General features: G+C 46.8%; 2 protein-coding genes across 4 annotated transcripts in view; one reads left to right on the plus strand and one right to left on the minus strand.

The window, feature by feature from the left end:
- Positions 1 to 5765, plus strand: part of LOC142577774 (defensin-like) — a 38372-nt gene extending 32607 nt beyond the window's left edge. For both annotated transcript variants that reach the window (XR_012827068.1, XM_075687230.1), the window contains 2 exons: positions 2924 to 2986; positions 5562 to 5765. Coding sequence is in view for 1 of the 2 variants with exons in the window: in XM_075687230.1 (XP_075543345.1) it covers positions 2924 to 2986; positions 5562 to 5686 (188 nt within the window). In the remaining variant the exon portion in view is untranslated. The remainder of the gene's footprint in view (positions 1 to 2923; positions 2987 to 5561) is intronic.
- spz4 (Spaetzle domain-containing protein 4) overlaps positions 1 to 21617 on the minus strand; it is a 146356-nt gene that overhangs the window by 106489 nt on the left and 18250 nt on the right. Inside the window, exon 2 of one of the 2 annotated variants that reach the window (XM_075687214.1) lies at positions 5354 to 5437. The gene's annotated coding sequence lies outside the window, so the exon portion shown is untranslated. Of the gene's footprint in view, positions 1 to 5231; positions 5438 to 21617 lie in introns of those variants that run through there. The other variant, XM_075687221.1, reaches the window with a different exon arrangement.

A 21617-nucleotide genomic window follows, 5' to 3' on the forward strand; every position in this document is an offset into this window, starting at 1 on the left:
AAAATGATTGCAAGGGCTGCAGAAGAAACTGCCAAATACACATACATAATTACCCGCCGCGGTGGCTTAGCAACTATGGTGTTACGCTGCTATGCACAAGGTCGCGGGATCAAATTCCAGCCACAGCGGCCGCATCAAGGTGTATATAAACTGGTAGAAAAGCTTCCATAGGAGTCCACGTGTCAAGAAAATGGCGGTGTCGGGCAGCCGTCGCCATCTGTACGTCGTGGGGAAAACTTGCGTAAAAAATACAAGTAAAACGTTACACCTAGAAGTGACGTCGAGGGCTTATGCTGTTTGACGCGAATGTTTCAACGTGACCTTATGCTGTTATTGATGTCAATTGCTCCTGTAGGTTCCTGAGGAAGGTAAGCGAATTGGATGGAAATATGTGACAGGGTCAGAGAGGTTGCAAAAGTAACTTCCCTTTTATTCGTCTAGAATAACGTAACCAATATCACTGACCAAACAAAACATGCATCAATGTAAGAAAAGTACTATGGCAAGCGCACAGTCGTAATGTATGGCAATATATGCGAAGCCTTTTCACAGAATCATTCGCAATTCCGTGCGACACCATGTATCCATATCCAAATGTTATCAGACAACATCGCACCGCGTTATCATTTATAAAACATTGAGCCTACTAATTTTGCTGACTGCAGGACACTCAGAGTCCGTGTGGCGGAGAGTGAACGAATATAACGTGACGTTTCTACGCGGAGGGCTCCGTATTTGTCGCATCGACGAGACACAGCGCGACCTTACACGACAGCAAAAAGGCTGCGCTCACACCTTTCGCCAGTGAATTCCGTGCGCTAGGTCACGCAATATCTGAAGCGAAGCGCACGCGACACTTTAAACAAACATGCTATTAAATGAAGAAAAACTCGGACGAAACCGCCGCGTTCAAGTGAGCAACGCCATTACGCACGACATAATAGCTATAGGCTCGCAAGGTCAGCTGTCTGTTGCGCCAGAATCACTGGTTGGTAGGGGTCGCCAAGAACGAATTGATAAATTGTAAAATAGAAAAAAAATGAACGTTTGTTGTTTGAGTAGCGCAAAAATATTTGAAACAGAATATTTACTCGTATGACGGTGTTCTAATTGGGCATTGTCGAATTTTCAAAATTACACAGGTTTTCTAGTTTCAATATTTGGCACCTCCCCATCCCCTCGCGCATTTCGTTCCAAACTTCACGACCTATTTAGATGGACCTTGGCCGCATTTCGACGGGGGCGAAATGCAGAAACACCCCTGTCCCGTGCATTGGGGCGCATTAAAGATTTCCTGGCGGTCGAAATCGATTCGGAGCTCCCCCCCCCCCCCCCCCCCCACTACGGTGTGCCTCATAATCAAATCGTAGTTTTGACACATAACGCCCCATAATTCTATTCAATTCTGATGAAAATGCAGCTTTTGGCGCACAAGACGAGGACGAAGGGGAGGCTGAGACACATCAGTGCAGACTTACAACATTCTTTTATTTTGAAGCAAGGGACCATATATATATATATATATATATATATATATATATATATATATATATATAAGGACGAAGGAGAGGCTGAGACACACATATGTATATATTTGTGTCTATATATATATATATATATATATATATATATATATATATATATATATATATATATATATATATATATAGACACAAATATATATATATATGTGTGTCTCAGCCTCTCCTTCGTCCTTGTCTTGTGCGCAAAAAGATGCATTCATGTCCTATACCAACATGCCCAAAAACAGTCACCTTAGTCAATTCACATACATTATTATATATTGAAAAATCACCAAGCATTGTCTCGTTCCTAAATTACGGAGATGGGACTTTTTAGAAGCAATCCTACTACACACCGTTTTCTGCCATATTTATCACAGAGTCCTTGCATTATAGGCGTTTAAACGCTGACCAGTGATTTATACGAACCTGGCAGGGCCCTACTGATTAGATTTTTTTTTTCGTTTTTTGTTACCCCTGCGACAACGTTTGTGCTTTTTCTTAGAGCGTTCATCGTTTATTGGCCAGTTTCAGCATTCTAATTTAGCCAAAACCTGACCAGACATGTTTGCACTGGATCATGGATCATGCATTGTGCTGCATAGTGCGTGGCGGCATGGCCTTGAAGATCTCGGTATGTTTCGCGATGACCGTTTGTGACAGCCTATTCGCACCGCCTTTGCTTGGATGACGTTAGATCTGAATAAGTAATTCTCGAATAACATTGTAATGCACGCATGCAAGCTATGTGGTTTATGATTTTGTTGTAGTTATCTTCAAAAAAAATCTTTTTCTGTTTCTCTCAAAATACAGTATCTTGAACCTTTCTTTTCTTTTTTTCGGAACCCATTGATTTCACATAAAATATTACTCAGTGTTCTCCGGCGACTGTCTATTCAAAGGTTCGAAGAGCTATTCGTTATCTTATCCCCAATCCTATATTAGCAAAGCCTTGTCTTATACAGAGTGTCCCAACTATCATGCACCAAGATTTTAAAATATGCAAATGCCACGTAGCTGGACAAAACCAAGGTAATGTTGTTTGCCGTCGCTTGAAGATACTCAGGTTGTCTTTTGCCTTCTACCTAATTACACTATTAGTCCAAAGTAATTAATCAACTTCTCAAATATTATAGTTAGACGAAAAATGTCAATAAGAAAATTGTAGAGCAACATAAAGAACTCCCGATACAGCTTTCTGTTGCTCAATACGCGCTACATAAAAGTGTTTTTCCGAGCGAGAAAGAAGCCCGCCAATGCACGCAAAATTGCCGCGCGACTGGCAGCTCGAGGCACTTCCCTCGAAATGCAAGAATACTTTCAGTCAGCTCTTGTTGTCACAAGTGATGCATATCAGGAAGTTCCCGTTGCGTTACCAGCGCTGCTGTTGCTCCTCGCAGATTATCTGGGGCCTTGCTGCGCCGCAGGTGCCACTGTCTGTTCACGCGCTTTCATGGTCATCCGTAAGTGTCGAATTTTAATTACCAGCCTTTATTTTGCTTTAACTAAACCTTTGATTTTATTGTCACCGTTATTCATAGAGTCTCAGATAACCTGCTGTACGGTACGTCGCGAGGCAAATTTACCAACCGGCAAATTAAAATGTCGAGAACGGAAGCGCAGCCCCACCGACACTACTACGGTGCTTGTTCCTCTTCAGAGCCTATAATTGCCATGTAACTACTCAATATTTGTCTCTAAAAGCGTGCAGTGTCACTTCATCGGCCCTCTACCGCCGCGGTACTTCCACCTCGTACTGGGCTTTCAATAAACGGGGAAGTCCCAAGGAGCGCTTGCAAATGGCGGCGTGAACGTACCTTCGTCCTGGTAGCAAGTTGCGATAGCATCTTGGAGAACGAAAAAACAGGAAGGACGCTGGAAGTTTTGGCGCCTCTTTCCATCATGTCGTCTCTTTTGTCTTCTAAGGTGTTCATTTTTTCTTTATAAGCGCTGAAAATGTCTCATTTATATAAATTTCATCAAGCCCTGCAGCCTGCCGTAATTCAGGTACTATTACACCATAGTGTCGTGTTACAGCAGCTGCCAGCTTATCCCTACTCTCGCTTAGTGCGGGCAACGTTCAAGCTGACAGCGTCGCTGAAGCAGCCTGTTAAAGAGACACTAAAGAAAGACAATAAACTGGCTTATACCGACTAGGTATTCACCCAAAACTCTACTTTTGTTGATTAGGTGCAGAGAGGTTGAGTATTAGAAGCAAAACAATGCCAAATAAAGCTCTGAATTTTCCTCCGAGGTTACAGCGTCGCTACGTCAATGTAATGTCACTGATTCGGGCTGTTGTGACGCTGCAAAAGTTCTCGGAACTTGCTAGTTTAGTCTGGCGCTTTTTGAACAGAATGTAGTACACATTGCTGATGAACAATTGACTAGGAACCTGGCGACGTTGTCAAGTTCCCTGACGTGCCGGCGACGTTTCGAAGAAACTTCGAGGTCGCGTCAGCACCTATCTTTCGTCTTTGCGTCCTTTCTGGTAATGTGTTAACCACAAGCACGTGATACTCAAGCGACGTGATAGGCAGACCCTGTCACGCTGTAACGTTGCGGCGTGGAGTTACACATGGACGCAGCATCACGGAAAAACATTAACAACAAATTTACGTTGTTGTCCGAATACAATTAAGCGTCCGTACAGAAACAGCAAACTTACCACGAGGGCAATGTTTTAACCGAGGTGTATTAGATCTTGCTTTTTTAATATGCTATCATTCCCAGTGGGAATCCGTTCCATGCTGCCAGCGTGAAATGCTTTGGCGCCCTATCTGGTGAGTAAAACTGAAAACACATTTGCGGCTCTCGGTGGTGTCTCAAGCCTAACAGCGTCAAAACTAATTACTAATCTCAATAATAACGACAAGAAAACGCAGGTACTTTGTCCTCAACTGGAGATGAGACGAAGCGATGGCTGATTTTAGTATTTATTTTTTGCTGTCACGGCAGAGAGCAAGCTGCAAGAGCGCATTCAGATAAAAGCGGGCGGACTGGTTGCTGCCATGTTGTTGCGCAATCATGCTGTCGCCCACGGAAGACGCCGCGCAGACTACTGGGCTGCGAACAAAATTTTCTGGCTCGCCAAAAACCGGCGAAGGCGACCGCGACGGATCGCCCTCCGCAACGGTAAATCCTGGCCAAGGCTCGTCGCCGTCGCTCGAAAATCGCGTGCATGTGGTTGCACCTTGGTCTTTCTGGTATTGTCAAAGCGAATTTACTAATACAGCTCAACTTATTTTTCTCTGTAGTGTTCCTTTGATCACTTACTAAGAACAGGAGTTCTGAAACTTCTCCAATGCGTTGTTTTGTCTCGAGGGGTGCTGTTCTAGACATTGCCTATTTCCGCAATATTGGCAACTGTTGTAATGGCGATACTTTGAGCCAGTCCAAGAGGCCGTAGCAGCACTCTGGGCTAATCAGAGCTGACAAGATGGCGAAGTCGACAATATGGCGGAATTTGTCAGTGTCCAGAATAGCTATCCCAGGTTCACCCTGGATTTCTAACAACGGTTTAATTCAGACTCTAAGGCGTACTTTTGTGAAACCCTCATGCTTAGAAACTGGCTAAAGAGCGACTACATGCCACATTTCCGTGTAATTACCCGTAACAGGTGTTCTGACCTTTTTTCTTGTTCACGTTTCATTTTTTTTTTGCTCATGATACTTCTCAAGACGTAACGTAATGTAATGGCGACTTACACATACAGCATCGTCGTGCTAAAGGGGGAGCAACATGTTTTTACCGGACACACGTTACTCTTTGCGCACATGCAGTTCAGCAATATAAGACTGCTAGTGTGGTTTAGAAGTGCAGCACTTGCTTGTCTGACAGGATCAAGTCTCAGCTACGTCTGGCGTTGTAACTCCCGCCTCTGGGAGTTCCTCGGTCCGTGCGGATTGCCTTCCTACAAAGACAACGTATATCCTTTAGAGATCAGTGCGTGCGTTTGTATGTGTTTGTGTATGTGCGTCTTAACAATACGATAATAATATCTCTTTCACATCCTTTCATTCTTATTACTGCCGCAGGTAAAAGTTTCGGCTGCCCATTTGGGTCCAATGAATGCTCAAAGTACTGCAAAGAGAAGAAGGCCCAGAAAGGTGGATACTGCACTGGAAGATTCAAAGAAAACTGCGTGTGCTTCAGAAATTAAAGTTCACATTAAGCGTCCTTGAATTTAAGGCATGGCTTTTGCCATTGCGTTGAGACAGTGACATAAAACAACCGGCCTACAGAAGCACATTATGCTTCCTCACTCATTCCGTTATTCTCTTAGTCACACGGTAAGCGTTCACTCACTCACTCACTCACTCACTCACTCACTCACTCACTCACTCACTCACTCACTCACTCACTCACTCACTCACTCACTCACTCACTCACTCACTCACTCACTCACTCACTGGTCCATTCTGGCATCCACTAATTCTCCACTTACTAATTCACTCACTGTGTAATCTACTCGCTAACTCACTGATTTTCTACGTTTATCTGTGACTTTTTTGTGTGTGTAGAGGACAGAAAACAAAGATATATTCTACAGGAAACCAATTTTTCATGAAATCATATAGAAATAGGAAAAAAGTAAACATGCCTGGTGTAAAACGTGAACCACAGCCACAGCTTTAGCTACAAAAGCGCCACCTTCGGATTTTGTAGTAAGCGGTGTAAGAAGGCTGCTGTGCGAGATCGTTTCGGCGAAACCTCTTGTCCACGTTTTCACGACTACGAGCCGAAATGTCTGCCCGGCGTCGGCGGTGAGCTGCGGCTTGTGCTGCTCTCTGCTCAGCAGTCTCGAGCTCGACGTGAATGAGTGCGCGGTTGAGTGAGTCGATCCCTAGCTGTAGCGGTGAGAGTAGATTTGCTGTCAGCTTCCTCGGCAGGGGTCCTCACCTTATCTTGAGAAGCCATCAGGCCTGACCACGCAGTCCCGCCTTTCAGTAGGGGCGTTCTCTTGTGGCAACAGGTGCGAGGCTGTGGTGTTCCGACACCAAGAGGAGCCGCCAACTGAGACAGTGGAGTTTCACGCCATTTTGGTGGCCTTGCAGAAAACGAAGCTGATGAACCGTGATGACTCATAAAACGGCCAGACAATAAGAATTTTTATTTTTATTGACTGCCCGGAGGTCCTGAAATCGCTTTTGAAAACTCGACGTATCGGTACTTTATTGGGAGCACCATACAAGACAAGCGGCGTGGCATTTTAATCCGTCGCACGGATCTAAGGTGCGCGTCGACTGGGTCCCGGGGCACGCGGGCAGTGTCGGCGACGGCCCGGCCCACAACGCGGCGAGCGAGCTGCTGCACTCCCGCTCATCTGCTACAACGGTCGATATCTCTATTGCGCCAAAGCTCATGGAATTGGAAGGTTTACGAAAGCAAGGCAGATTACAGCGCTGAAAGGGAGTTTCGGGCAAAGGTGCAACACAATACCCACCATCTCCCTGAGGGGCTTCTTCGCGAGGCTCATATCCTAACCCACAAAGCAAGAACGAGAGCAGCCCTCCCGTATGTTGCCCTAGCCTGATGGATGAACACGGAACACAGCCTAGGTGAACACGGAACACAAGAGATAGCGCCGAGGAGGGTCCGCTTCAACGGATCGAAGTACGTTCCACGATCTACCGCACATATAAGACATGCAACATGGGAGCGCGCCCCAGTCTGCACCACTTACTGTGGGAATGCCCCGGCCTCGAAAAAATAAGAAAGAAGCACAGAGGGAACACCGTCAGGAGTCTGAATGACCGGATCAAGGCGGCCGCTCAGGCTGACGTCTGGTGCACATTGAAGTCACTGTGGCACTTGACACCCGAAGCCAGATTACAGGGCCGCTACTATAGTTTTTATCCCCCCCTTTTTTATTTTCCCTCCCCTCTTTCTAGGGCAAAGAGTCATCTGTTAAAATAACGCTTGAGTTCCTTACACACTCATGTCGTGCTCCACCAAGTTGCGACACCTGCAATCACGCTGGCGCGCTGTTCGCTCTGCCAAGCCGCAGTTTCCTCGCGTGCTGGATAGCGCCAACATGTCACACCTGCGTGCAGTTATAACAGTGCCCGAGGAGTTCAGGAGCTGTACGATAAAGCTTGATATCGCTGTCAACAACTCACCCGTCGGGCGAAACTGGGCAATTCTTTGTGTAACCTACATTTAGAGTAATGGAGATCCAGCCAAATCTTTTTTGCGAAGCGTCGATTTTCGGTTACTCCGCGAAGCATACCATGCACATGCCCAACTACAAGTCGTCCCACGACGCGCAGTCCTCGATGTACAGCCGGACCCTGTAGCAGGCCGTGTGAGCACTGCAATACCGGCAGCAGGGCGAGGGCGTGATCGAGATCGCACTGAAGTTTTTGCCGACCGCCGAGGCCGCTGTAACCGGCCGTGTGGAGCCTCAGCCGTCTGAGACAGTCGAGGGTCACTGGAGAACCATGGCCAGCCTATAGATCTAGCAAGTCTATAGAGCCCGCTGATAGCGTGTTAAAATGCAAACAGTGTAACTATTCCTATCACTTTGAGATATGCTCAGGTATAACAGACAATTCTGCAAAAACAAAAACTGCTGCTTCCCGCAAGGCATTCGTCTGCTCTACATGTAAAACTAGTGCTTAGCGCAGCGGCACACCGAGCACAGCCTCCAGCCTTGAAGATCTAAATATTGCTGCTGCATTTGTCGAGCTGAGAAAAAAACTTGACTTGCCGCTGAGGCAGCAGGTGAGCCACATTGAACAGTCGGTACTGACTGTGTCGGATCACTATGACAACATAATGAAGCGTCTTGATAGTCAGGGCAAAGAACTTGCTGATCTACGCAAATGAGCTGAAAGAGTCGAATGCGCGTACTATAAACATAAGCTGAAACAGCTGAACGCCGACCTCAATGAACACGAAGTACGAAGCAGAAAAAAAATTTACAGCTTCATGGCCTCCCTTACAACGAGCACGAAGACGTGCTGTGTAAGGTTAACGAAGTGGCTATATTAATTCAAGTATCTGAGATTGGCAACTGTGACATTGAAGGATGTCGTAGGCTTCCGGCTAATGGAGGCAGAGTGCCAGCAATGATTCTTCGGTTTGAAAGACAAAGTCAGAGAGATGAGTTGCTCATGAGAAAGAAAGCGCTGAAAGAACATCGGAAGAATTTGTATATTTGCGAAAACCTAACCCGCGGAGCCCGATCAGTGCTTGCAATTACGAATGAATGGGCACGGAGCAACAACTGCCAGTTTATGTGGCACGCCGCAATGTAAAAATATTTACACCCTTAAAGGTTTTTTCTTGTCGCACTGGTAACACCCTTATTATTAGAGCCTTACAAAAAGTTATAGAGGCCGACAACGGAGCTCTAACTATACGTGCGATGACAAAAGACGTAGTTGAAAACTATGTAATCATTCTGACAGTCTTGGGCGCTCAGAAATATTCGACAAGGGAATTTCAGAGGTAGAGATACGAAGTCTCGTGCAGGTTCTTCTGCGGCAAACCAACAGGTCGCCGATGGAGTGGGAGTGCTTGCCAGTGCGCCGAATTCAACCTCCGAGGCCTCATCTGCTCCGACCACCGAAGCAAACATGGCGGCTTCCTTCCTTCACCGCCGGGATGCGTTCGACGACGGTGACGATGCCAGCAACTGTGCCGAGGTTCGAAGGATTCCGTGACGTACAGTCGCCACATGACTTATTTAACAAGGTAAAGAACTCTTGCGTGGCGTACATCTCGAGTGAGGACCGAATCCGGCACGTCGTCGCGACCGCCTTGGATCGGAGCGCCAAACTGTGATACCGCTTCGATGGGCCCCTCGACTCCTGGCACGCGTTTGCTGACACCATCAGGGAGCTCGCTTCTGTCGACAAAAAGCTACGACTTAAGGGGTAATTGGACCGACGCACGCAGCACCCCGATAACTTGGCAGTACAGACGAGTACCTTTCTAAATATCTTGAAGCATGGTGCGACCCAAATGTGTTGAATATTAATGCTGACAAATTTAAAGCAGTCTGTTTTCTCAGAAACAATAAAAGAAATGACCTTACTGTTAACTTCTCGTACAAGGGAGAAATTATAGAAATTCTACTCTTTTCAGTCACTGGGAGCGGATTTTTCAGAACAAATGCTGTGGGACAGACAGATAAATCATATCGCCATGAAAGCCTCTCAAGTTATGTTTTGTAACACGGCTGTTGCGTTTCGCCTACGACACGTGGTTTTGCCGGCGCGACTGCGGCAGGGCGGCAGACATTTTGGCCCGATCGTCGTCGCCGCAACACTCATCGCCAGGTGTTTCCAGGCGCGACTGCGGCGATGCGACCGCAAAGGATCACCCTCGCATTCCAGTCATTGTGCCCGAAACAGGCGATGCCAAAGCAGGGATCGTCCCCTCATTACAGCCATTGTGCCCGAAACAGGCGATGCCAAAGCAGGGATCATCCTCTCATTCCAGTCATTGTGCCCGAAACAGGCGATGCCAAAGCAGGGACCATCCTCTCATTACAGTCATTGTGCCCGACCGGCAGCGCTACAACAGGGTGCTACGAGATCGTGCTCGACAGGGTGCTACGAGATCGTGCTCGACATGGTGCTACGGCATCGCTACGACAGTGTGCGTCACCATTAGCCCATTGTACATTCACGTGCTCGTCTTTTGAGGGGTTCCTTCTTGCCCTCAACTGCGAGAGTATAAAAACAGCTGCCCCCGGACGCCAAAAGGAGGGCTCCGATTTCTTCTGTTGAGTGAAGTGCTCTCCCGTCTCTCTACTTCGGTCAACCTGACCGCCAACTCTTTGCGATGTTAAAATAAACAAGTTGTTTTGTTGTTACCAGTCGACTCATGCTTTGCCGGGACCTTCGGATGCTTCCAGTTGTACCCCAGGCCGCCAGGCCAACGCTACCCTTGGGGCTTGCGACCCAGGTACAACCACGGGCGTCAGCGCCGAGTTCCCAACAGATCGTACCAGCAGTCCGATCCAAACACGGCGCAGGTATGCCCTTCCGCCTAAAGTTGCTTCTGTATACTTCCCTATTCTGTTCTTATTTAAATTACTGTCCATTTGTGTGTGGGCGTCCACCACCATTGCAAATTTAAAACAGATATCGGTCCTACAAAAACAATTTTTCGTATTTTTATTTATTTATTTATTAATATACCTACATTCGCCCTGAGGAATTGTTGTAGGGGGGGTGTTATACACGAGTAAACGCAAAAAGTTAAAAGCGTCGCATAAAAAAACGTTTGGCGTGATTACAGCAGTGGCCACCGATTACAGTGGAACCAGCAGGTGACAGCGGCGCACTCAATGAAAACAATTGAAGTCATGTTGCACTCATGCGCAAATGCTGCCAGAGCGCAGCAGAAAACATTTCAGTAGGGGCGGTGACAACAGTGTCGGGAAGGGCGTTCCACTCTTTAATAGTTTAATAGTATTGTGTATGATATACCTTACAGACGTACAACCAGACACTTGTTTAACGTGCAAGGGAATCATAGATCTTTTCAATTCATATTCGTAAAAGTTATTGTGCAAATATAGAAAAGAACAAAAAAATCGCTGGAGTTTATATCGAAGTTAGCGTCTTTACGTCCTTTCGAATTTCCATATCCACTCCGACAGATGTCAGCCTGGGCGTTGGCTACTGTACGGAAAATTTCGGCTACGAGATGATTAGGTTCCCGTTACCCGAGCTTCTAAACGAACTGAATATACCCCTGTCACACGGCGCGTGTAGTGCCTTCGCAGCGAATGAGATTACGTCTCAATGTCATTTGTATTGCTTCTACACGGGCATAATGAATGACATTTACAGCTAACGGTGTTCGCCCATTGAATGTGTTCTCACGCAAACGCGACTTGTGTAATCTCGATGGCTGGGGCTTGGCAAAAAAAAAATACGAAATGGATAAGTTAAAACGAAATGTAATTAGAGTAAAGGTTGTCATAATTGCTGTTATGAACTGTTTAATAATTTTATGACGTGCGCACGATAGTTGAAGTAATTTGTGCAGCTATATTCTTGTTCCCAGCCTCCGACCGGACGCTATAGGACCTCTTGTCGGTCATGTCTACAAACGCTCGTCTGTTTTTTTTTTCATTTCTGCATATTGTTTACAAAGTGGTGCCGCGCTAAAGCCTATCCACCAACCACGGAAGCCAATTCTGTCGCTTCGTTAGCGGTGGATGGGAAGGGAAAAGCGGACTGGACCGGCGACGAGACGCGTGCGCTGCTGAAAGTGTGGAAAGACCACCTCACCCATTCGCGCAGGGCGAAACGTACCCTGAAAGTACACGTGCTTATTGCCGAGCGCCTGCGTGCACAAGGTGCCGATAAACGTCGCTATCAATTGCTAATGCCATTTTGTATACCCGTGTAGACAGGAAGCTCAAGACCGCAATAACATTCGGTACGAACGTCATTTACTGTGAATGACAGTACACGTGCTGCGTGACAAAGGTATAATTCGAACATTTCTCTTAAGGACATTTCAAATGCGCATCCACGCAGTTAAATTATTGGTCGTCGCGTAACAGGAACAACTTCTTAACGTCGCCCCCATCGCCAATTTCTCTCGAGAAAAACAAGCATGCTACAATTCCCAATATACTTGCGGAGTTAATCTTTCATCGTCAAGTCTGATCATTTTCATTCTTATGTTTATTTTACCTCTAGCTGAAGGCTTGCGAACTTAATTTGTTTGTCTTTTAAGGTTTATATAACATGTATGAGGCAAAATGAAACGCCTCGAAATGTATTTATTTAATTGTTTATAATCAGGATAAGTTATCTGTTGAAGAAAAAGTTCTCCGAGGCGGTGCCCCTATTCCTTTCTGCACACTTTTTACTTCAATTTTAACTAGTTTGGTCACATTGTGCCTGTACTTATTTGCTCTGGAATTCAGGGAGAAGTGTACTGACCTACGATACTGTTGAAGCTAGGTGCGAAGCCTTCTTTGCCTTTTCCCTCGGAGTGTCTCCAACCGCTACGCTGGTCGGCAGCCGAGAACGGCGGCACGGGCCTTATGACCGAGAGTGTGTTTTGAGGCACGTGATTGCATCGCAGGAACGCGTCAAACATTCTACCATTCTATGTGCATGACATCATCAAGCCGGCACAGCTAGTCCTTGAACATCAAGGCGCGAACGGCCCGCCTCCGGTGACCATGGTGGAACCCAGCGAAGGTGAGAGCAAGAGACCTCGTCTTGATGACACGCCCAATCAAGAGCCCGACAGTACTTCAAACTATGAGCTAAGCGATTATGAAGCCATTGAGTGTGATGAAGAGCCTTTCAAGTTCGTGACCTAAAAAAAAAGAAAAGAGACGAAGGAATCCCGGTGGTGTTCCGACCATCAGAAGAAGGCCACAATTTTTGGCAAGTTAATCCAAATAATTCTCCATTAGAAATTGTCTCGGCGGCAAAAGAAAAAGTTCAGATGTTCCGCGTAAACACAGACGGCAGTTTTTCAGTGAGTGTTACCTCAGTGGCATCTGCGAAAAACCTGCTTTTACTGCACGAGAGTTAAGCCCTACATACCGGCTTCGTACACTCGAGGTGTCGGCAAGATTCGTCACGTGCCGCTTCAGTACACTGAAGGGCAACTGCTCGAGTTTTCGAAAGGTTTTGGAGTGATATCAGTCCGCGGACAAGCAAGATACTACCGTTTGGAGGATGGTACAGTTGAATCGCGCTCTTAGCACAGTGTAATCCTTCACTTCAGAGATGATAAGCAAATGCCAGAGAGAATGCACTTGGGCTTCACCAGCCACCCGGTGCAAGAATACCTTGGTGCTTCCTTGAGGTGTTATAACTGTCAGAGGTTTGGACACCTGACAAAAAACTGTCATGGAACACGTCGATGTAAAATCTGCTCCGAGAACTATGAGCATGCTGAATGCAAGTCTGTGAGACAGCCTAAATATGCTAATTGGGCGGGTAATCTCACGGCTTCTTTCTCAGGATGTCCACAGAAAAAGGCCGCATCCATGTTACGCAAACATGAATTAATTCTTGGGAAGCAACCACGACACAAAGAGCCCCTTCCGAATATTGATGCAGTGAGCCCAGCGAATAATCGCCAGTTTACATCAACTGAACAAAAATCAAAAGAACTGTCGTATTCGTCGGCGTTAAAGCAGCAAGCCACGCAAGGGTCTCAGAGACAGTGGAGTCATTATTTTGCTACGGCTACACATCACAACAATATCAGCGGCCTAACCTAGGACAACCTCAGCGATTTTCTCAGAACACCCCTCAGCGATGACCGCAGACGGCGACTGGAACATCGGCATTCCAGGATAACACCGCACCCCTCAGTGTTGAACAGATGATTCTACCCATGCTGTTTGCTGAAGTTCGAGCAATTGTCAAACCTCTACCTCAGGCGAACAAGCTTCCTGAGGTAAATGCACTGTTGTCTGTGGAGCTTAATGAGCCAGCTGTCGACCACACCAGTGCTACCGGATGGCAATCCCGAAAAGTCGTTACGAAAATGTTGCAATATTTCAGTGGAACGCTAATAGCCTTTGATCCAAATCTGCTGATTTTCGCAAGTTAGTTGCATGGTACAGCTTTCCTGTGCTGTGCATATAAGAGGCTGGAGTACGTGATGACTTCCGTCTTGCTAATTACATAATACATAACTCCTCTCGTCCAGCTGGAAACAGTATATCAGCGTTCGAAAAGATTTGTCCTCGCACCTCATTCAATCAAGCAGTCCAGATTTTCCTGAATATATAGCCTGCAAAGTATATCTCGCAAAACTATGAGTAAGAGTTGTAAGCATATACCTGCAAGCATCGAGACGTATTATGCTTGATAATTTGGTAAATATTTTTAGCGTCACAGGATGAAACATTATCATATGTTGGGACTTTAACGCACACAACGTAACATGGGGGAGTAATCAGTGTGATGCCCGTGGGAATATCGTTGAATGTGCCGCAGAAAGATGCACTCTGTCAATATTGAGTGATGGATCTGTCACATTTATGCGGGAATATCGCTACGCCAGTTGCATAGACGCAACACTGTGCTCTAATGATCGTGTTACCAACGCTGGGTGGACAACAGACACAGAAACACGTGGAAGCGATCAGTTCGCAATTCTTATATCGCATCCACGTTTAAAAAGTACTGCGAAACGAAGATACATAGATATAACAAACTGGCAGCTCTTTCGTCAACACTTGTCCAGTCGAGTGGACTGTGAAGCTGACGTAGAAAAACTCAGATCAGCGATACAAGAAACAATGAAAATCTGTGCGAAACAAGTGCCCATTCCTGACGAGTGCACATCAGTTTATGGAGAATACCAAAATTTGAGAGCTGTAGGAAGAAGAGCAGAAAGAGCTGATCACCAGAGTGGAAATATAGAAGCATTTAGAAATTCGCAGTAAATGCACGCAGTCGTGCGGAGACGACTGCGAAAATTAGGGAAAGAAAGATCGCGTGAATTTTGCAATACGTTGTCTACCCTGACACCAGTTCCACGAGCATGGATGACTGTTCGTGCGGCCCTGTTGTTCAATCACAACCTTTACGTGCTGACTCAACAAGTCTGCCTCGCCTTCTTCACCTAGTATGTTGGTCACTGCGCGCAATTTGACTTTTTTTTATTATCGCGTAGGATTGCGCTTCCAAATGAAACGTTGCATTCAATATGCAACTTGCAAGATAGTGCGCGACCTCTTCCATGCAGCGGCCGAACAACAAAATCTGGCTGGAAAACATGACACTATCCTCGATCGTTAATGCTATCGTTGATAGTTGACCGCTTCTCGGCCAGCTGCATTGGGCTGAGTCACTTGCGTCTCACGAGATAACGATAAGGTGGCTGTATAGAACGCGCGCTCTCCACAACTGGTCAGTCGCTTATGCTGTCTCAGATTAAAGAAACAACCGTGTTGGCCGCAATTTACGACGACTTATTTCGCTTCTTAGGAAATGGCGAAACGTCCCAGATAAGCAGCTGTCGTTGGAAAATACCCTTCTCGCGCGCGCGCAGAATGTTTTCGCAAATGGTCCATTGTAAAGGAATGTTGTCAAGGGGTGCTCTTCACAAATGTAAACCACTTGAGGGTGCTAGAGACGGGGACAAACACGTTAGCCGTGTTTTTTTTTTGCTAGGGTAATTCGTCTCCGTCTCTATCGCCGTCTAGTGCCATCACTACGTTGTGACCAGCTAGCTCGATTAAAAATGCTGCTCTTCACAGATAGACTGGTCAGAAAACCGATCCGTGTTTCACGACAGTGGCAGTGATGAGAAAGATATAAAAAAACGTGGAACTGAATGTTGCGGGCACTGCCTCGGCCATTATTAAGCATCTACGCACGCTCTTTTCACTATGATGGGTGCCGCCTCTGTTGCAGAGCATTGTACAAATAGAGCAATGAACTGCAGAAGTGATAGTCAAGCGGCTTCTTGCGGCAGTAAGTAGGCGTGATTATTTATGTTCAAGAATGCGAAAGCGCTACATATAGACGATTACAAGAGGGACGAGCGCTCGTGCAGTCGTATTTCCTGTAATTATCTCTCTGTTGTGCTTGTTTTTTTCCCCTATATATAAACATGCACTGAATCTTCATCAGCGTACTATGCTAAATCATGATTATATCGTCATACGCTTCAACAACAGAACGTTCTGTAAGCAGTTGTCAGAGAACCCATGCTTGGTCAAGTAGGTCGGGCTGTGATTCTTAAGTTGCAGACTGGCAAATGCGTTTATATAACCTAGAAATATTCGTACAGAGCGTACTTATTGAATGAGACACTACATTTTTTCCCTTTATGGCAATGTATACCCGACACAGCACACTGATGCAATCTCGATGGCAGTATAGCTTTTTTTTTTCTTGCAGGCGGTTATCGCCACGGGTTAAAATATAAGGAGCGTCGACTCGCCTATGTGGCAATGCATTTGGCGCGGCCAACTTATGTCCCAGCGATAACAGGCCCCTTGTATTTTACAGCGCTCTCTGCCTCCACTCACCTTTTCTCTTTATCGTCGTTTTCCAAAGTACCCTCCTCCCTTCCTTCCGTCTCTAGCAATGCGCCAATATTCGCAGCGTGCGGCGGTCAAGTCAAGAAACGAACGTGTGGAGAACCTTCTTCAGCTACCAAAATATTAACCGGCCTTATGGTGGGCTTTCGCTGTTGTGTTCGCTTGAAGCCGTATAGACCCTTTTCAGGGCGATCTCGCGAGCGCTGGTATATTTGATCGCGTAGTGACGCGTCCATTGCTTGCCTCAGCCACCTCCATTGCCTTCGGGCTTATAATAGATGTGCATGACGCCTGGTGCGGCTCGGCAAACCTCTGTTTCGCCAGATATCGTAGACGGTGAGTGGGTGAACGACGCGAAGTGTTGGCCGCAGCATCAGAGCACATCTAAGCGTTTCCAGAGCTTATTACCCATTGTGCAAAGTGCGCGAGCAGCGGATATAGCGCTTGTACTAGAAGCGGGGCTAGAAATGTATTCCTGTCTATATACCGACTTTCTGCTTATGAATTAAATCACGTGAGTGTGTTTTACTCTTCGTTATTTATTTGGCAAACACATTGAAGAAACGGCTTGTCGTGTTTCTGATCCAGTAACATTCTTCGACGCGGTCAATATCCGATTACTTTCTGCCTAATCGCTCGCGGGTGCGCTCAGTTGAGACAGATTTGTTCTTACTGCGCACAAGGCCTGTAACGTGAATCCTCTGTACTTGGTGATAGCTTGTAGCAAAGAGGTGTTATTGCTTGTCAATCACTTACTCTGTGATGGTGTAGTCGCCGTCAGCCATGCATCGGCACTTCGATTCAAAAGTGCGCTCATTCACTTCTTCTTGATACGATAGTGATAGAGTGGGCGTAAGTTTGCGTGTAAGTTGAAGCGGATGTTCGTAGATAACGAGCGAGAAACTTACTATGTCAGGAAGCGGCGCTACTCCCTATGTTTCTGTTTAGCGAGCGATACTCTCTTGCCGACGTTCCGTGGTTGACGTCCTTTCGTTGCGGTGGCTTCGCGGTTGTGGTGTTGCGCTGCTAAGCATGAGGTCGTGGGATGAATTCCCGGCCGCGGCGGCCGCATCTCGCTGGGGGCGAATTGCAAAAACGCCCGTCTCCCGCGCATTGGGGGCAACCCCAGGTGGTGAAAATTGATCCGGACCCGCCGTGGTTGCTCAGTGGCTATGGTGTTGGGCTGCTGAGCACGAGGTCGCGGGATCGAATCCCGGCCACGGCGGCCGCATTTCGATGGGGGCGAAATGCGAAAACACCCGTGTGCTTAGATTTAGGTGCACGTTAAAGAACCCCAGGTGGTCAAAATTTCCGGAGTCCTCCACTATGGCGTGCCTCATAATCAGAAAGTGGTTTTGGCACGTAAAACCCCAAATATTATTATTAAAATTGATCCGGAGTCCCCCCACTACGGCGTGCCTCATAATCAGATAGCGATTTTGGCATGTAAAGCCCAGAATTAAATTTTTTGGGATGTTAAGGATACAACGCTGCCGTACGAGCGATTTTTTTTTATCCACGAGGAATGCCGTGCATCGCGAAGATCCGGCAACACAGGCAGTCCTTATGTAGCAGCGGTTCGGGAAATACGCAAATTTATTCCATTCCTCAATATGTCATTCTTTGCAGCCAACTGATGTGCACGCCTTCCCTCTACCGATTCACATTTTGCAGAATGAATACAGCACAGTGTTTTGGCGAACACCGAGTTCCGACAGATGATCGCACGGCATGGTCGAAGTGGTAATGGTTTCGTATTCATGCGTTTTCGTCAAGGCGACGCACGGCGCGTCACCTAGAGTGCCATCTCGTGTCTGTAGAGCAAACTGCTCCCCGAAAAGGCTATATATCAATGCAGTACGTTTTTCGATTGTGGCTGCAACTAGTAAACATGCGATCAGTCGGTTTCTAAGAGTGAAAAAATTAAGCGGTACCTCTCCGAACGGGAACTGTCCAAGATATGCGTAGCATTATATGGCAATCAATGGGGTCCGGTATTTGTTATGCGAGGTAATCATGTGTGTTGGCGTTATGCCGATGTAGTGTGCGTTGTTTATTAAGAGTACGAGCAGAGAGATGCGCATATTTACATTGCCGAACATTTACATTCCGCACTACGCCGACCGTGCTACGCGTAATGTTCTGATGAATTTGTTTGCGCGATGGCCGACGATGCATAACCTACACGTTAATGTCGTCGTAGGCAGCGAAGGAAGAACGGCCACGCGCGCTTGCGTAATTAGTTCATGAGAGTCGCATCTTCTCGTTTTGGGTCCCCTTTAGTCACCTTCCATCCCACTGGTCGGGTGTTTACCAGGGCATCCCATACTGCTTGCAATCCCGATTTTAGCATAGACCTAAGCATTTCTCGCCTAGGTTTAACGCCTCCTTTCTACGTATGGCGTACGAGGAAAGGCAAAAGGGGACGGCCTCATAGAATGTTTTGCGCCGGTGCGCCTATTGTTGTCGTGGACGATGGGTCGGTTGTCACTGTGCTCCGCATCGCAGTTATCAAGCGCCCACACAATGCGCATTCTCGCCCTGTATTGAGAAAAAGGCGTTCTCGTTTCATACTTGAAAAGGTGTCTCCTGGCGTCACACAATGTTCCGACCGACGCGCCATATAACGCAACGTGTTAATATTATCGTGTCGCCGAAGTTAATCATCGCTGTTAACCTAGTGAGATACAGGCGCTAGTAGCGCGATGTTTGAGCGTAGCAGTAGTGGCATATTGGCTCGGGGATGGTGCCTGTGCACACTAAACTAAGTAGAAAACACTACGAAATTATTTGTGCCCTCGTGGGTGCCGGTCTACGACTACATTCACAACCGTCACTTGAATAAAATTGCAGTTGTTTCAAGCAGGGTTCCAGCATGAAACAAAAATGTACTGATGTTGTTGAGGGCCTGCAGTGTGCCCTAATACGTTAAGGGCACTGCTGCTTCCAGTCGCATAAATAAGTGGTGTAGTGTTTAGTAAACACACCTGAAAGCTTTTATTGTAGCTGGCGATGTAATCTTGGTCGCAGGAGTAGTGTGATATTCAGCATGTCGGTTATCGCATTCCAAGACAGGGGCCGAAACATGCCGTAGATTGAAGTTCATGAATACAGTCATAATAATACCCCACCCGCTCGAGTAAGCGAGGCTATACATCAGATTTCTTTTTCTCTGTGATGTACTGAAGGCACACAAACGCGAAGCAGTTTGCAGCTTTTCATTTCAGTTTTTTATTAACAAATGTAACTTCAGTAAAAGCATACCAACGTACAAAACCGGATTAGCAGCCGCTACCATACACTGGAACTTACATTAGTAAATTGTTATGCATTTGAAAACGACGAAATATCCCGCCAACTTCGGCAGGCGAGAAGCGGCACTCACTAGCGCGCGCACACATACACAGTATCACGCGGGCAACGGCAGAAACGCGCGCATATCTCTACAAAAAACGTATTCGTCAACAAACAGAAAGCCCACTATGAATCGATAACTCCGTCTCAAACATCAGCTGCAACGCTGTGGAGGCTAGAGAGACACCTTACGATGACTGCGTGCGCGCTTGGAAAAAGTTTGGTGTTTTTGACCAATATTTGTGAAAACGTTCGTCTGTATATAGGCTGAGTTCTAAATTAAAAAAAAATTATTCGGCGGAGACACTTAGGACTGCTTACATGTGGGAACACAGAAGCAGTATTCCGTTTGTAGACCTCGCAACGTCATGAAGGCGCTCATTTTGTGCACTAATGACATGCCGCCACCTCCTCCCCATCGGCTGCGCCGCCACGTGCCCATTGACGCACGCACTAGGCCACACGTTTAGTCAGGCGGATGGCTGCAATGTGACGTGTGCAATGACGCACGCACTAGGCGCACCTTAGAGGGCCCGTCACCATAGCAAATTTCGGCCATGCGCTGCAAGTTGTTACATGTCCCACAGGGAGCGTTCTGCAGCAAACATTTTTCAAATCGGCTCATTAATAGCCGACATAGAAATATTTCAGTGCCGCGAACCCATGATTTCAGCAGGCGCGCTCCATTGCCAAGCAAGACGCACTCTCCACTCGCCCCGTCTAGCCACCGCAAGCGAAATTCCTTCCTTACCTTCTCCCATACCGGAACTCGAGACACCCGCCTTCATTTTTCTTCTCCTCGCTTTTCTTTTTTTTTTTTCGGCGCTACGCCTTGCGTTGACAGCGTCGCGTGCGAGCTGTTGTCTCGTTCGCGCAGCGCACGATTTTGCACGCTATGTACAAGGACACATGAATGGCAGGATAATTAAGTGCTACACGAAAACTGAGACAGCACAAGCTGATTGCAGAGCACGGTAGAATATGGCATAGTTTCGGTAGCTGCGCTCGTGACTGTCCGACCGTGGGAACAAGCAGACGACGCATCTCTCTTGCTTCGGTGCGAAGTAAAAAAAAAAAAAAGAACACGCAGACATTCAGTTTGTGTGCTTTATTATTTCTCTAAACTTCAATTCGTCAATTCAAGCAACAGATCGCACAGGTAACAAGATGTCTTGGGTAATTCTCGAAGTCACGTGTCACCACGAGCGATGTCCCACTACGGACCCGAGTACGTAGGCGCAGGGACGCGAGTACGTCACCGTCTGGCTTGGAGCGCAGCGGCCGCGAGTAGAAGAGAAAACGGCGTTCGGATTTAAATTTCAGTCTTTTCCGATGCGCGTATAGCGATGTAATTCTTTGCAAACACGATCGTTGGCGCGCATTGTATGCTCTGCGCTTGTCAGCTCAAAATGGCCAGACCTGGTGAGGGGCCCTTTAAGTCAGCCAGAACAGTTGAGTCGCCATGGCATGGGGAAGCGTGCTAGTCTCGCACCCCGCAGGTCCAGGTTCAATTCCAACCCAGACTGAGATGTACCTAATTTCCTTTTCGAAGCCATTAATTTACTTTGTCTACAGGAAGCTCCCTGAGAAATTTGACGTCAATCCGAACATTTTTGACGGGTTTTTACTCTTTGCGCAGTCGGTCATTTTTGATACCATCTTTCGGTCACGCCACCGACTGCGACGGATTATCGCGTAATTGGGCATGTAATGCTCTCGCATCAAAAGGATTTCA

This window comes from Dermacentor variabilis, chromosome 1, assembly GCF_050947875.1.
Source record: "Dermacentor variabilis isolate Ectoservices chromosome 1, ASM5094787v1, whole genome shotgun sequence".
In the NCBI taxonomy this organism is placed as follows: domain Eukaryota; kingdom Metazoa; phylum Arthropoda; class Arachnida; order Ixodida; family Ixodidae; genus Dermacentor; species Dermacentor variabilis.